Source organism: Cygnus olor, chromosome 13 (genome assembly GCF_009769625.2).
Source record: "Cygnus olor isolate bCygOlo1 chromosome 13, bCygOlo1.pri.v2, whole genome shotgun sequence".
NCBI classification, from domain to species: Eukaryota; Metazoa; Chordata; class Aves; order Anseriformes; family Anatidae; genus Cygnus; species Cygnus olor.
Genome location: NC_049181.1, coordinates 609,203 through 621,187, shown reverse-complemented (window position 1 = coordinate 621,187; position 11,985 = coordinate 609,203). Strand labels below are relative to the sequence as shown.

The 11,985-nt window shown below is 49.6% G+C and overlaps 1 protein-coding gene across 1 annotated transcript in view; it reads right to left on the bottom strand.

Moving 5' to 3' along the window:
* Positions 1-4,675: 4,675 nt before the first annotated feature.
* The window catches only part of AR (androgen receptor), a 61,340-nt gene continuing 54,030 nt past the window's right edge, over positions 4,676-11,985 (bottom strand). The window contains exon 8 of the mRNA XM_040571912.1: positions 4,676-11,108. Within this exon, the coding sequence (XP_040427846.1) occupies positions 10,953-11,108 (156 nt within the window). The 3' untranslated portion in view covers positions 4,676-10,952. The remainder of the gene's footprint in view (positions 11,109-11,985) is intronic.

The window sequence follows — 11,985 nt, the reverse complement described above, 5'->3', positions numbered from 1 at the left end:
CAGGGGGTGCCGGGTGCTCCCTGCGCCCGAGCTGCTTTCCCTGCTCCTAATCCATTGCCTTGGTGTGTTTGTGGCTGGGACGTTGGCACTGACCCCAGGCAGCCTTAAAGCAATGCTGACGGACTTGCATAAGTGTCCCGCCAGTACAGCTGCAGCCACCACTGACGAGCGGTGCCTTTTGGGAGGAGTGCGCCAGCCTTCTGCGGCGCCGCGTTAGGTAACAGCTCAGGGGTGGAAAGGAGACCGGAAGCTGCCCGGCTCAGGAACTGCTCTGGCCATTTAAGATGAGTAAATTCAGCTCTCGTGTCTGTGATGGGCTTCAGCTGAATAGCAGAGAACATGCTGACCTGCATTTCAACCTGTGGCCCTAATTAAATGCCATAAACCAACAGCAACACTTCTTCAGCAACAACCCTTGACACTTTTTCAGGCTCCTAATTGTTTTGTTACTCTCAGTATCTTTCCTGAAATTATTTTGTGCCATTCCAGCCTGGGTTTGAGGCTGCTGGACTTTGCAGGCATGCCCTATAGCTTCACAGCTCACCTCTGTCCCCATCATCTTTGTGTCCCGGTGTGCCAGGAGGTCACTCCGAGAGACCCCCCTTGTCCCCAGACCGAGCACCCAGTTTGCACCCCATGACACCCGGCTAGGCACCAGCTCCAGGGAGCCCGGTCCTGCCTCCCCAGTCCCCTCTCAGCACCACAGCGCGGGGCGCAGGAGGGCAGCCCCAGCACACCCTCCTCCCAGCAGGATTTATTAGAGCTCTGGGCATTTTGACAGTCAGCATTTTTTCTATTAACGAAGAACAAATTCGTTCCTCTAGCAGGGAACACCGAGTGCATGCTGATTTCTTCACTGCTGAACGCCGCAGCATGCTGGTGGTGGGTGAGCTCTGCCTGGAGCACACGTTTTCTTCCCCGAGTTCATGCGTGAGGTTCATGGCATGCAACATGAAGTGCTTCCTTCACTCCCTCTTAGTTTTCCCCCCTTCTCTTTGGCTGGGAAGACTAATCCTAAGAACATAAGCAGGCAAGAGCCCACAGTCCCGATCTCCCAGCCTCGCCTGCACCTCATTGCAGCTCCAGTGCCTGGAGGGCTCAGAGCAACACCGCTCCCTTGCGAGGGTGCTGCTCAAACCCAGACTAGGAGCACTCAGCACGCCGGCGGGCACACCAGGGATGGGTGCTCCTGGCACCTGGGGGTCATGAGGGCCAGCGGCAACTCGAGTGTCCTTCCTAGCACCTTGCTTCTCTTTGCAGTCTGAAAAATCAGCTTCTGGGGCCGTCATTTTTCCAGGGATGGATGCCCTCAAAGCCATGCTGTTTCAGGGAGAGCAGCTGTTTCCTTTTTGTGTTAGCTCTGGGATTAAATGATTACAGATTAGACTGAGCACTGAAGCACTATCACAACAGTTTTGGTGTCCCAACCCACAGATGCAGTGTTTTGCTTCAAATGTTTTGACCTAATCTGAGCAAGAAAAATATTTTCCAGCGTAAGTAAAAAACCCGTAGGTTTTTATATGGAGAAAGCATGTAACAGGACGAAGTTTCCAAGTCTGAGGCTGGGCCTCCGCTAGGACTTCCCAGAGGAAGAATTCGGAGAGGTTAAGGGCACACTTCAGTAGACACATCTATATGATAAATTTAGAACTGAAATGTACTTAGTGGAGCACTGACAACTGAAATTTATGTGCTGCACAGAGACCCATGCAGGCGCAGGAGCCCGCCCACGCACCGCTTCCTGCAAGACCAGAGTCTTAGCTTTGAGCCACATAATTGTCTCTGGCTTATTTTTAATTGCTGCACAATTAACCAGCTGAATGCTGTGATTTAGGAGCAGCTTTCTACACAGACATTTTCTTGGCAGCCAGTAACAATTTTACTCGGCCTATACATAAATCAAGAGTAGGTCCACCAAAAAATATCCTGCGATTGGCTTAAAAAATCAGGAGATGCTTTGAAGCGGTAAAAGCTGTGCCACTCTTTATTTTCCTTATATTTTCAGAAATGTGTGCAAGAAGTTCTTTCACGGCCTCTGTCCCCCTGGCGTCCCACCGAAAAGGCTGCCACCCACGGGGCTCAGGGAGAGCTGGTCCCCAGGGCCGGTGCCTTGGCCCCGCGTCCCGCAGCCCTTCCTGAGGGGCCGTCACCGCCCAGCGGGTTTGGGTAAGGAGGAACCCAAAGCTGGTGGCGTTCCTCATGCCCGGACCGCGCGGTCAGCCTGACCCCACCGCAGCCTGTGGGCTGCTTTCCTGCTTTTCTGCTCGTAAGGAGGATTTATGTGGGAAGCTCATATGTAAGCATACATTGAAAAAAGAAGAAACCAGTCTTTTACTAGACCAGCCAAGGCACTCGGCACAGCCACACGTTGCCACAGCCCCACTCTCCTGTTGCACCCACCCCGGGTGCCCTCGGCTGAGCCCCCGCAGGGCTGGGGCTGGGCGCTGTGGGGGTGTCACCTCCGTGCCCCGGGCATCCCGAGGGGCTGGAGGAGGGCAGAGCACCAAGATGCTGCCGGCAGCCACTGAGAATAGCGGGCACAAAGCGCTTCCCTGGGCTCCAGGTGAAGCCCAGACTTTTAGTTAGTCTGTCCTGGAGGGAGTTGTGAAATCTTAATGAAGGTTGGAGAAACTTAGCCAAAGGTAAAGGACACTTACAATAACCTAGCTTGTGGCCAGACCCTGCTGTGCCGGGCACAAGACCCCACTCAGCTTTCACAGCTGGGAGTCCTTTGCTATGAGTGTTTGTACAAACAGCCTCAGTCTCTGGGCAGTCCCGGGGCTGTTGTCTGCAACTGTCTGGTTCAGCAGCCAGCAGGCACTTGGAGCACAGGGTCCTTCTGCTGGTCTCCGGCTGGGAGCAATAATCGCGGTGAGCTCCCTGCACGGAGGTGGATGCTGCTGCTAACGGAGGTGCACCCACGCCTGCTGGAAGGACGCGGCCCTGCGCTGCGAGGCAGCTTTAAGAGGGTTAGTGCAGTCCAAAATCCGGAGAGAGCTGGAAGGCACACAGGGAAATCATTGCCAATGCAGCTGTGTCTGTGTGTGCAGGGCTCCGCAGCCCCTGGGGAGGCGAACCGTATGGAAGTCAGTGTTTAAAGCAAGTCATTATCACGTTATGAAATGGAACAATTTTTCTGATTTACAAATTCCCCACTGCCTGTTCTGATACAAATGCAAGCAAAGTGCTCTAAAGCATGGAGCCACTTCAGGGCTGGCTGACATGAGATGTTTCCAGCTAAGCCCAGTTCCTGCCTCAGCTCCTCCTGCCCCGACCCACCCCGTAGCAGCAGGGCCCTGCTGGCACACAGCCTGCTGAGCCCACGCGTGCTAGGATGTGCTTGTGTGTCTGTGGGCAACCACAGGGACCGTCCAAAGGACAGAACAAAAATGAGGCTAGCAGCTTTATTTGGAGCCCCTGTGCTCTGAATTCAGAGCCAGGGCAGGGTGCTGGCCAAGTCTACAAGTATCAAAATCAGAAATTGTCCTTGCCAAACGTATTCACTAACTGTATCTTACTTGGGCTTTCTTTCTTTTTAGCAAAGAGTAAGGAGGTAAAAAGGAAGACATTGGCTGAACCCATTCTGGACCTGCACACTATAATTGCTTTCGTCTTCCTCCTGGTGACAGAGCTGTGTTTGGGGGTCTCTGTGCGCCCCAGGTTAAAGGACACGGGCCGCTCTGCTCTGGAGTCCTCCAGGCACACGTCTCAGCACGGGCACTGCCGCCTTGCCAGCAAGGCAGGGTTCTCCTGCTCTGTGGCCGCTGGGGAAACTGCATTCCTCACACGGGGTTAGGAACTACGTTGAGCCAACAGCAATTCACATGTGATTTGTAGGTCATGATGGAAGTCATGACAGACAGATGTGCAATGGAAATATATGTGCAATGGAAATGGCTGGAGCGAAACCAAGCAAAACTAGTTCAGATAACGTATATCTGCCCTTTTGACAAGATGCAGTCCTTTGCAGCCACTCAGAGTAATTCCCTACTGTCTTCAGAGACAAATGCTGTGACAGCCCCAGGAGGCTGGAGCCCATTAGGAGCCAGAGCCCAGGAGACGTGTGGCACGGGCAGGACAGGGTCAACAACTGCATGTGGTGTTGGGTTCGCGGTTCCTGAATGTCCCGGGGGATGCTGGTGGCCACGTAAGAGCTTGGTGGGGTACACTGGGTCTTAAAGATGTTGTCCGGTATCTGCAAGGGCAACATAGCCTGAGAACTGTGCTGGATTTTCAGCGTCAATTAAGGACGAACTTTGAAAGTAACATGGTCATTTTCAGCTGTGACTCAGATAAGGGGACAGGACCGGATTCTCTGCAGATGACTAAACATGGTACTACTTCACATGGACAAGGTTTTTTCTATGGTAAGTACATTTTGCTTTCAGTTCATGTGGTATTGGTACATGTACCACTGCTGTGCAATTATACACTAGACATTTCCAGCTATTTGTGAACTGATGAGGTATTATTTTTTTTCTAAGCTCCTCGGTTTGTCTCACAGTGAACAAATCTTGACCTTGTGCAATACTCACATCTGTGCTTTGAATTAAAAAGTGGGCTGATAAGCAGTCTATTTTATTACTTGGAGAGCACAGGTCAATTTTATAATGAAGTTACAGCAGAATGGATTTACAATTGCTCATAAACATACTGAAAACAACAACGAAAGGAGGAGGACACTGGCCTTTATTAGCTCCTTGATTCAAGAAACACATTAATCAAATGATATCCAATTTTAAAAGACCCAAAGAGGCATATATGAAAGGATTAGTCAGTAGATGGTTAAATGAATTAACAGTTCAGACATGTAATTAATAGCAAAAATCCGACTGTGAAAAATAGCCTATGAATAACCCAACATACAGCCTCATCCATTTAAAAATGACCCAATTATTCCTGGCATCTTCAATATCTATTATTTGTCACACCGAATAACATTTTTTTCATGCACATAACTGAAATAAAAGCCAAATACACGCATACAGCAGTTTTCCAACAAACAAGATTCTGCCTTTTATTGTACTTAGAACAACAGATTTTAAGATTACAAAAGAGTTGCACACCAAGCATGAAGGTCTGTCCCGTGGCACAGCACAGGCCGAGTGCTCGCACGGGACCCAAGCATGGACTAATAGTCAAAAACTAAATAGTTTGATTTCCCCTACTGTAGTATAATCGGCTTTGTCTTTACCCTGGGTGCCGGACAGGCTCCCCTTTTTGGTTCGTTACAAGAAGGGATGTCCTTCAGTCCAGCGCTCTGATTTCTGAGTCACCTCCCGTGCATCCCCTGCCACCCCTCACGGCAGCGGGCTGTCACCTGCTTCCAGCCTCGACGGCACCGTGACATGGCAGGTCTCTATTTTCCTTATTCTGTGTATTTAAGGCCAGATCATAGCTCCAATAAAGAACAGGAACAACCAAAAAAGGAACAGTGGCAACAAGCCAACCAGTGTCTTTCTCTAGAAGCAGAATTTGGCCTCAGATACTATTAATTTAGGCAAAGCACTGCCATTTTTGAACAGTGACTGGAAAAGACCACAATGTTGCAACCACAGTAAAGCTGCAACCCTGGTAAGATGATGTGTGTATGCTTCAACAAAACTGCAAATCGTGCAGAGGACAAAGGTTGACAATGCAGCAGAAAGGTCCCACAGAGACAGGGCAAAGGCTTTTCGATACCGTGTGTGGAAAGCCAAAAGCTCAGCCCTCACCTCGGAATCACTCACTTGGAAACAGGCTGGAGAAATAACCGCATTATTGTACCTGACATTCTTTCTGCCCAATCTGTAGGCTGCTTGTTCCTTTTCTTTTGGTAATCCTGTGGTGTTTGCTTCATGACTTTACTTAGCTATGGCGAAACAAGCAATTGCAAATATATTACATTATGCTTTGTTACTTTTATGAATATAGCTGTGGGTTGGGAGTCCTCCCCAGGCAAAAAGGCACCAGCAATGAGCTTTTTGGCTTATTACAAAGAAAATAAAATATATCAGTATAGAGAACTCTTTTTATTACAGAGACGTTAACAAATAAAAACAGCATTAAATTGCCACAGAACACAAAATACCTGGCACAGAGAGCAGCTTATAAATTTGCTGTGGTTTTATGTGTGGTGCAGATATTTGCTTTTTGAATCACAAAGGCAGGTCCCCCTGCCATTTTAAATGGGAATGAACAAAAGTCCCTCCTTGCTTCCTCAAAGCAGTGACTACGGCCCCGGTGAGCGAGAATACAGAGATGTGGGAAGGTTGCAGTCTGAGCCTTTTCTTCTGGAAACCCATGGCTCGGTGGCCAGCTCGTGCCCGAGGTGCTGGCGGCCGCCTTCCAGCTCCTGTGCTGCCACTGGTGCCGGGCTCTCGCCGGGGGCACCGTCCGTGGCCGCGCCGCGCCTCCTGCATCGCCAGCTCCTGTGCGAGTGGCCAGCAGGCACCAGCACGCAAAGGTGCAGAGAGCGATTCTGTCAGTCCTTGCGGTACAAGAAAGTATGCCTGTGCCTCAAAAAAAAAAAAAAAAATCTACTTTGAAACATCAGGTAGGAAGCGGCTACCACTTTGTAATTCCAGGATTCTGCCCTAAAGTGCAAGGACACTTTGTGCAGTTGGAGAGGGCAGAAATAAAGGCTGCTCTGTTGTCCCTCAAGTGCAAACACTATCCCTGTCTAACCAGTCAGTTAAAGGAAAGCTGCAGATGCAGCCACTGACACCAGACCATGCCAGTGCATGCTCCATTCATGTCATGCGAGGGTGGACCCTTGACAACTGGGCAGTATATAACAAAAAAAAAAGTTTAAATCAAAAGCTCCCATTAGTATTGGCACACGGACTCATCTCCTGATGAGCACTTAGTTACCCTCAGTGTGCAATCAGGAAAGAAACCTTCTTACAGAAGAACATTAAATAGATATTTTTAGCAATATAAACAGGGGCATGCCTCTCTCTCTATATATAAATTATACATATATACATTTAACTTACATTGTTTTATTGAAACAGCTTGGCAGAGGGATCAGTACCTGGAGCTACAGCTGCCTGTACCTTGGAGCTGCAGAGACAGCCCTGGGTTAGATGGCTGCAGGGAGGCCAGCTCTTCCCAGCCACGCCGCCAGCCTCCTAGGCACCACCCTGGGCACGCTGCAGGACGTGGCAGTGACCTGACTAGCTCTGCACACACCAGAACGAAGTGTGACTCCATTACACCGCAGTAGAGGTGATAAGCACCCTCACCTTCCTCCCCAGGTCTGAGCCACTTGGTGTTTACCTGCCTGTGCACAGTGTGGGATGTTCATTGCTCTGGCTTAACTTCATTTTTTCTGAAGCCAAGCAGAAGGCTCCTCTTGGCTTCTATGGGAGCAAATTAAGGTGGTGCCAAGCTCTCCAGAAGCAGTCACACAGCCCCTCCACCCCAGCTCCTTCTGCACCCCTTGTCTCATGGAGTTGTACCCTGCCACAAATTAACATCCCTGCCGGGCCAACAGCAGCGTGTTCCTTGTCCCCCACCTGCTGCCTTCGAGGGGAGCCGATGGTCTGAGCAGCAACCAAGCTTACACCACCACAAAAGCCCCCGGAGTGCCGGGACAACGCGGGCAGTGCCCACATGGGGGCTGTGGGCCCTGGAGGGGGTCTGCTCCACGGCTGCACCCAGGGACCTCAGAAACGCCGCGACAGGATTGTGCCGATAGTGAGATTCTCTTCACTTTATTAAAGCAAAAGTAGACAAGAAAACGCAAAAGAAAACACAAAGTACAAATATATATGTCAGGAACTGGACTTTGGTATTTCTTAAGCCTCTTTTTTTCCAGTTTCTGCAGCAGCTGATAGAAATAAACAAAGAAACAGTGTTAGCCTCCCCCCCCCAGCAAATACACGGTTGGGTGCTACTGATCCTGGCTCCCAAACCCTCCAGTAATTCCTCTGAGAGTATCATAAAAAGCTGACTTTTGGAAAAAAAAAGAAAAAAAAAAAGTTGCAGAAATTGACTTTGAAACCAAAGAGCTACAGAACATAACCCTAATGCACAGGAGCTGTGGGGTGTTTGTGGACAAGGCAACCCAACCGCGCACCTACACCATCGGACGGGTGGGACTGCAAGTGAGCACACGCTTCCTTCTTAAAGCACATGTGGCTGGAGAGGCATCATACACACAGGCTGCAGGCATCTGGCAGATGAAGGCAGATATACACAGGCAGTATCCCCCTTCTAAATCACTTTTCATTCACACTGTGTGTCCACCAGGAAATCAGTGTATGCAAATCCCTATTATATCCAATTTCTTCCCAGCCTCCCAGCAGAAAAGTAACCAGCAGGCTACCTTCACACTCATTAACTAATGAAAACCTCACTGACATGAGCTCGTGCAATGTATAAAGCTCTCCAGAGAAGCCATTTAGACTGACCATAAGCATCCTCCTGTTGATGACAGAGATCAGGGCATTTTCAAGCCAGTTATTCATTGTACTCCTCTGCTAATAGCCAGAAAATGTTCAAGAATGGAGGAATACCCCAGCAGGGCATTTAATTGATTCATTTGCAAATATTAATAGACCATACCAACACTTAAGATGCTTGCAGCCACAGCCCTTTAAATAGAAGAAGCTACTGAGAATCTGTGCCTGTTGGCTGATGCTCAAGAAAGTCATCTGTGGCTTCTGATGCCACCTACAAGAAGGGCTCTCAGGAAGAACAGCTTGATCAGAGCCATAGACACCAGGAGAGGAAATCTCTGTACAAGTAACTGTAAAGAGAGACCCTCCGTTCAGTATTTTTGTTTTTCCGCACCCCTTCCCTTAAGGAAAACCCCATATAGCATGACTGAAGAACATCAGTAAAATTAAAGGCTCGTTCTTACTGAGAGTTTGCAGAGAACCCAGACGCACCACAAAGGCATTTGCCGGCAGAGCTGATGGTTACGCTCAGCTCGTGAAAGGTCCAAGAAGCAGAAGAATTAGCACTGTCTGCTGCATGGCAGAGTCAGGAGACTTGTACATGGCATCAACTGTCCCGAACCTAACTCTCTTCTCTGTAAAGACGTCTGACAAACATGACTAGTTGGCATTACGCAGAGGAAATACAATGTGATTTGTAAGGAGGCCCACCTCTCCAAACTCTCAAATTTGACTGCACTTTCTGTGTGTTTGTGCTGGGGGACCACAACAGCACACTGCACAGGGGCACCAAGTCTCCCACAGGCAAAATCGCTGCCTGTCAGCAAATCCACAGGCAAAGGCCTCATTTGCTGTTTACCTTGTGTCCTCTGCGTGAGGACCACCTGCAGGCAGTCCAGGCCGGCCCTGCCAGAGCCTGCCCTGATTCACTGGCCAGGGCTGGCTACACAGCTTTGGTGGGCTCACCAACGTGGGGAAGGGGAGAACCAAAATACCAAGGGGAGGGAAGGTTTGACTGCTTTGTGAGAAGTGGAGCCTGCCAAATAAGCAAATCTGGATGTGGGCTGGTGGGCACGCACTTCCTTGCAACTGTGAGGTATAAAATGGAGTCAAGCCAACATCTATGCCTGAGAAACCAAGCCTCCTTTCCTCAAATATTCCTGACCACTGGGAGCCATTGGCAACTGCAGATCTATTAACCTTTGATTTTGTCTGGTTTTGAACTGAATGCCCAGGTTCGCTAGGGTGTGTTTATCCACCCGCACAGGCCGTGCTGCATCCTGCATTGCATCGGCCCAGGCACGATGCGGAGGTGTGACAGTGCACACAGGAGGTGCCTGCAGTCAGCTACCAACATCAGCAGGAGCCACGCACACCTCTAAGAAGAGAGAAGGTCTTTTAAGCATTTTCTTTACACTTCCTTGAAGTGCCATGGAAATACCGTGCCTGTTGCTGCGACCATCTCCCAGGGGATAGGATTAATAACAGGTCACAGATCCTGCAGAGACAGTCCTGGCTGCTCCCCTCCTGGGATGCTCGTCTGCTGGCGTCAGAAAGAAGAGTTTGGACAAATGGAAAATAAGTAGTGTAGCTGAAAAACCTGGGCCTTGGACACCCAGCGTGAACGGAGCTGGTGCGGGGCAGAGGCAGGCGGGACTGGCGGTGCCCGGCAGCAGGAGGGCAGAGGCTGAGGTCCGAGAGGCGTCAGGCACTTGCGAAGGTGGGGTAGGGCTGTGCCTGCGGGACAGCAGCTGTCCGCGACCAGAATGTGACCGCTGAGCACCCAGGCGTCCACCGGGCACACGGACATCCAGTTTGCCTCAGGAAAAATATCCCAGGTAGAAAGCAGTAGCCACACGCAGCCCCCAGGGATTTCCAGAGGTCGTCGTCCCCTCCAGCCCCTGCAGTGACAAACCAGTGGCGTGCTGTCAGCAGCCCCTGTGTGACAGCAGGGCACCTTCCGACTCCAAGGCAGGGTCTGTAAATTCAACAGGTTGCAAATTCGTCTCTTTCCTCTAACTCCATTTCTCTCCTGCAACACTTTAACTTGTCTGCTTCCCAGCACCATAACACAAACAAAATGTCCCAGAAGAGGCCAGTAAAATATCCCATGCCCAAACGTATAGGTTCGACCTGCTTCTCACCTTTTTTTGTTTTACAGGGGGGAAAAAAAGAAAAACAACACAAAAAAAATACAGAAAATAAAAACAACCTACTGGTGGCATTTCTCTCACTCTCTTGTGGCCCTGGGCCGCTAGAAATCACTGCAGAAAAGATAAAGGAGAGAGTGCAGACACTGTGCCAGGGACACAAGGCCACACGCTACGTGTCCCAACGGACCAAGCCAGCCAAACCTAGGCAGAAGCCGTGGCAGGTAGTTCAGTTCAGAGGTACCACAGGAAAAATAGAAATCTAAGGAATCCCAGCAGGTAGTTGCTACTGTCTGTCTTCTCGGCACACCATCTTTAGAGGGGATTCCCCAAGGCACTGCAGTACAGTAGTGCAGAAACAATAGGCAGGAGATGGCTGAAATGGGGGTGGCAGAAGTGGGAGGTCCCTGCTGGAAGATCACTCCGCGTGGAAGTAGATAGGTTTGACTTTTCCAGACAGGATCTTTGGAACCTGCACAGAAATGATCTCGGCCATCATTTCAGGGTAGTCCACGCTCACCATATGTGCCTTAATTAAAAGGTCAAATGTAAACTGATGCAGATCCTTGGCAATCTAGGAAAGAAAGAAAATCTGTTAAGCAAAAAGCCCCTGTTCAGTGATTTCTCTGGGAAGATGCTGAGCAGACAGCAGCAGACACAACATACCAGGGCTGGACCTGGTTTGCTCTCTGGATGTCACTGCCCTGCTGGCAGTTACCAGGCAGCAGGTATTAGACATCTAACTATATGGGCAGAGGGCAGAGTCCTGGCAAGGAAGGAGGGCCTAAGTTCTAAGTCACAAATAGGGATTTTTTTATTTTTATTTTTTAATTAACGCTGAAAGCAGAGCAGATTCATGGAGGGGCACTGTGATTTAGCACTGTTTTGCTAGGCTATCATTGGAAAATAATTGTCTACAAAGAGTTCTTCATTGCTAAAAAAGAAAGCTCAAGGACCCAAGCACAAGGGTGGCTACTGCAGGGAGTCACAGACACAGCTAACTGTCACCTTTCACTCCCTGAGCAGTTAGGTGCCCTCTTTCCTCTGTCGCCTTATCTAGGAGTATACTGTAATACTGTCCTGCAAATGTGTGTTAACAGTTACAAAGCAAACCACATCACAAGTGCTTTGACAACTTACGTGCGCCTAATCTGCTTCTAGTTTGAAAACTTGCAAGGTGCGCCTGTAATAAGTAAGCTTATCTTAGCTTAAATTACTCTATTTCACTCCTCTCTTTCTTCACCGAAACACCATCTGGGTTCCACATGCTGATGCTCTTGACTCCTGTTCAGCTGCTCCAGGGACATGACAGAGGGCAGAATCTGCACTGTCTCCTGCCCACTTATCTCCTTCTTTTTAACAACAGAAGCACCTGGACACAGCCAGGGCTGTGTGTGGAATAACTGAAGGAGAGGAGCAGCACAAAAATGACAACAAAAGAAACTAAAGAA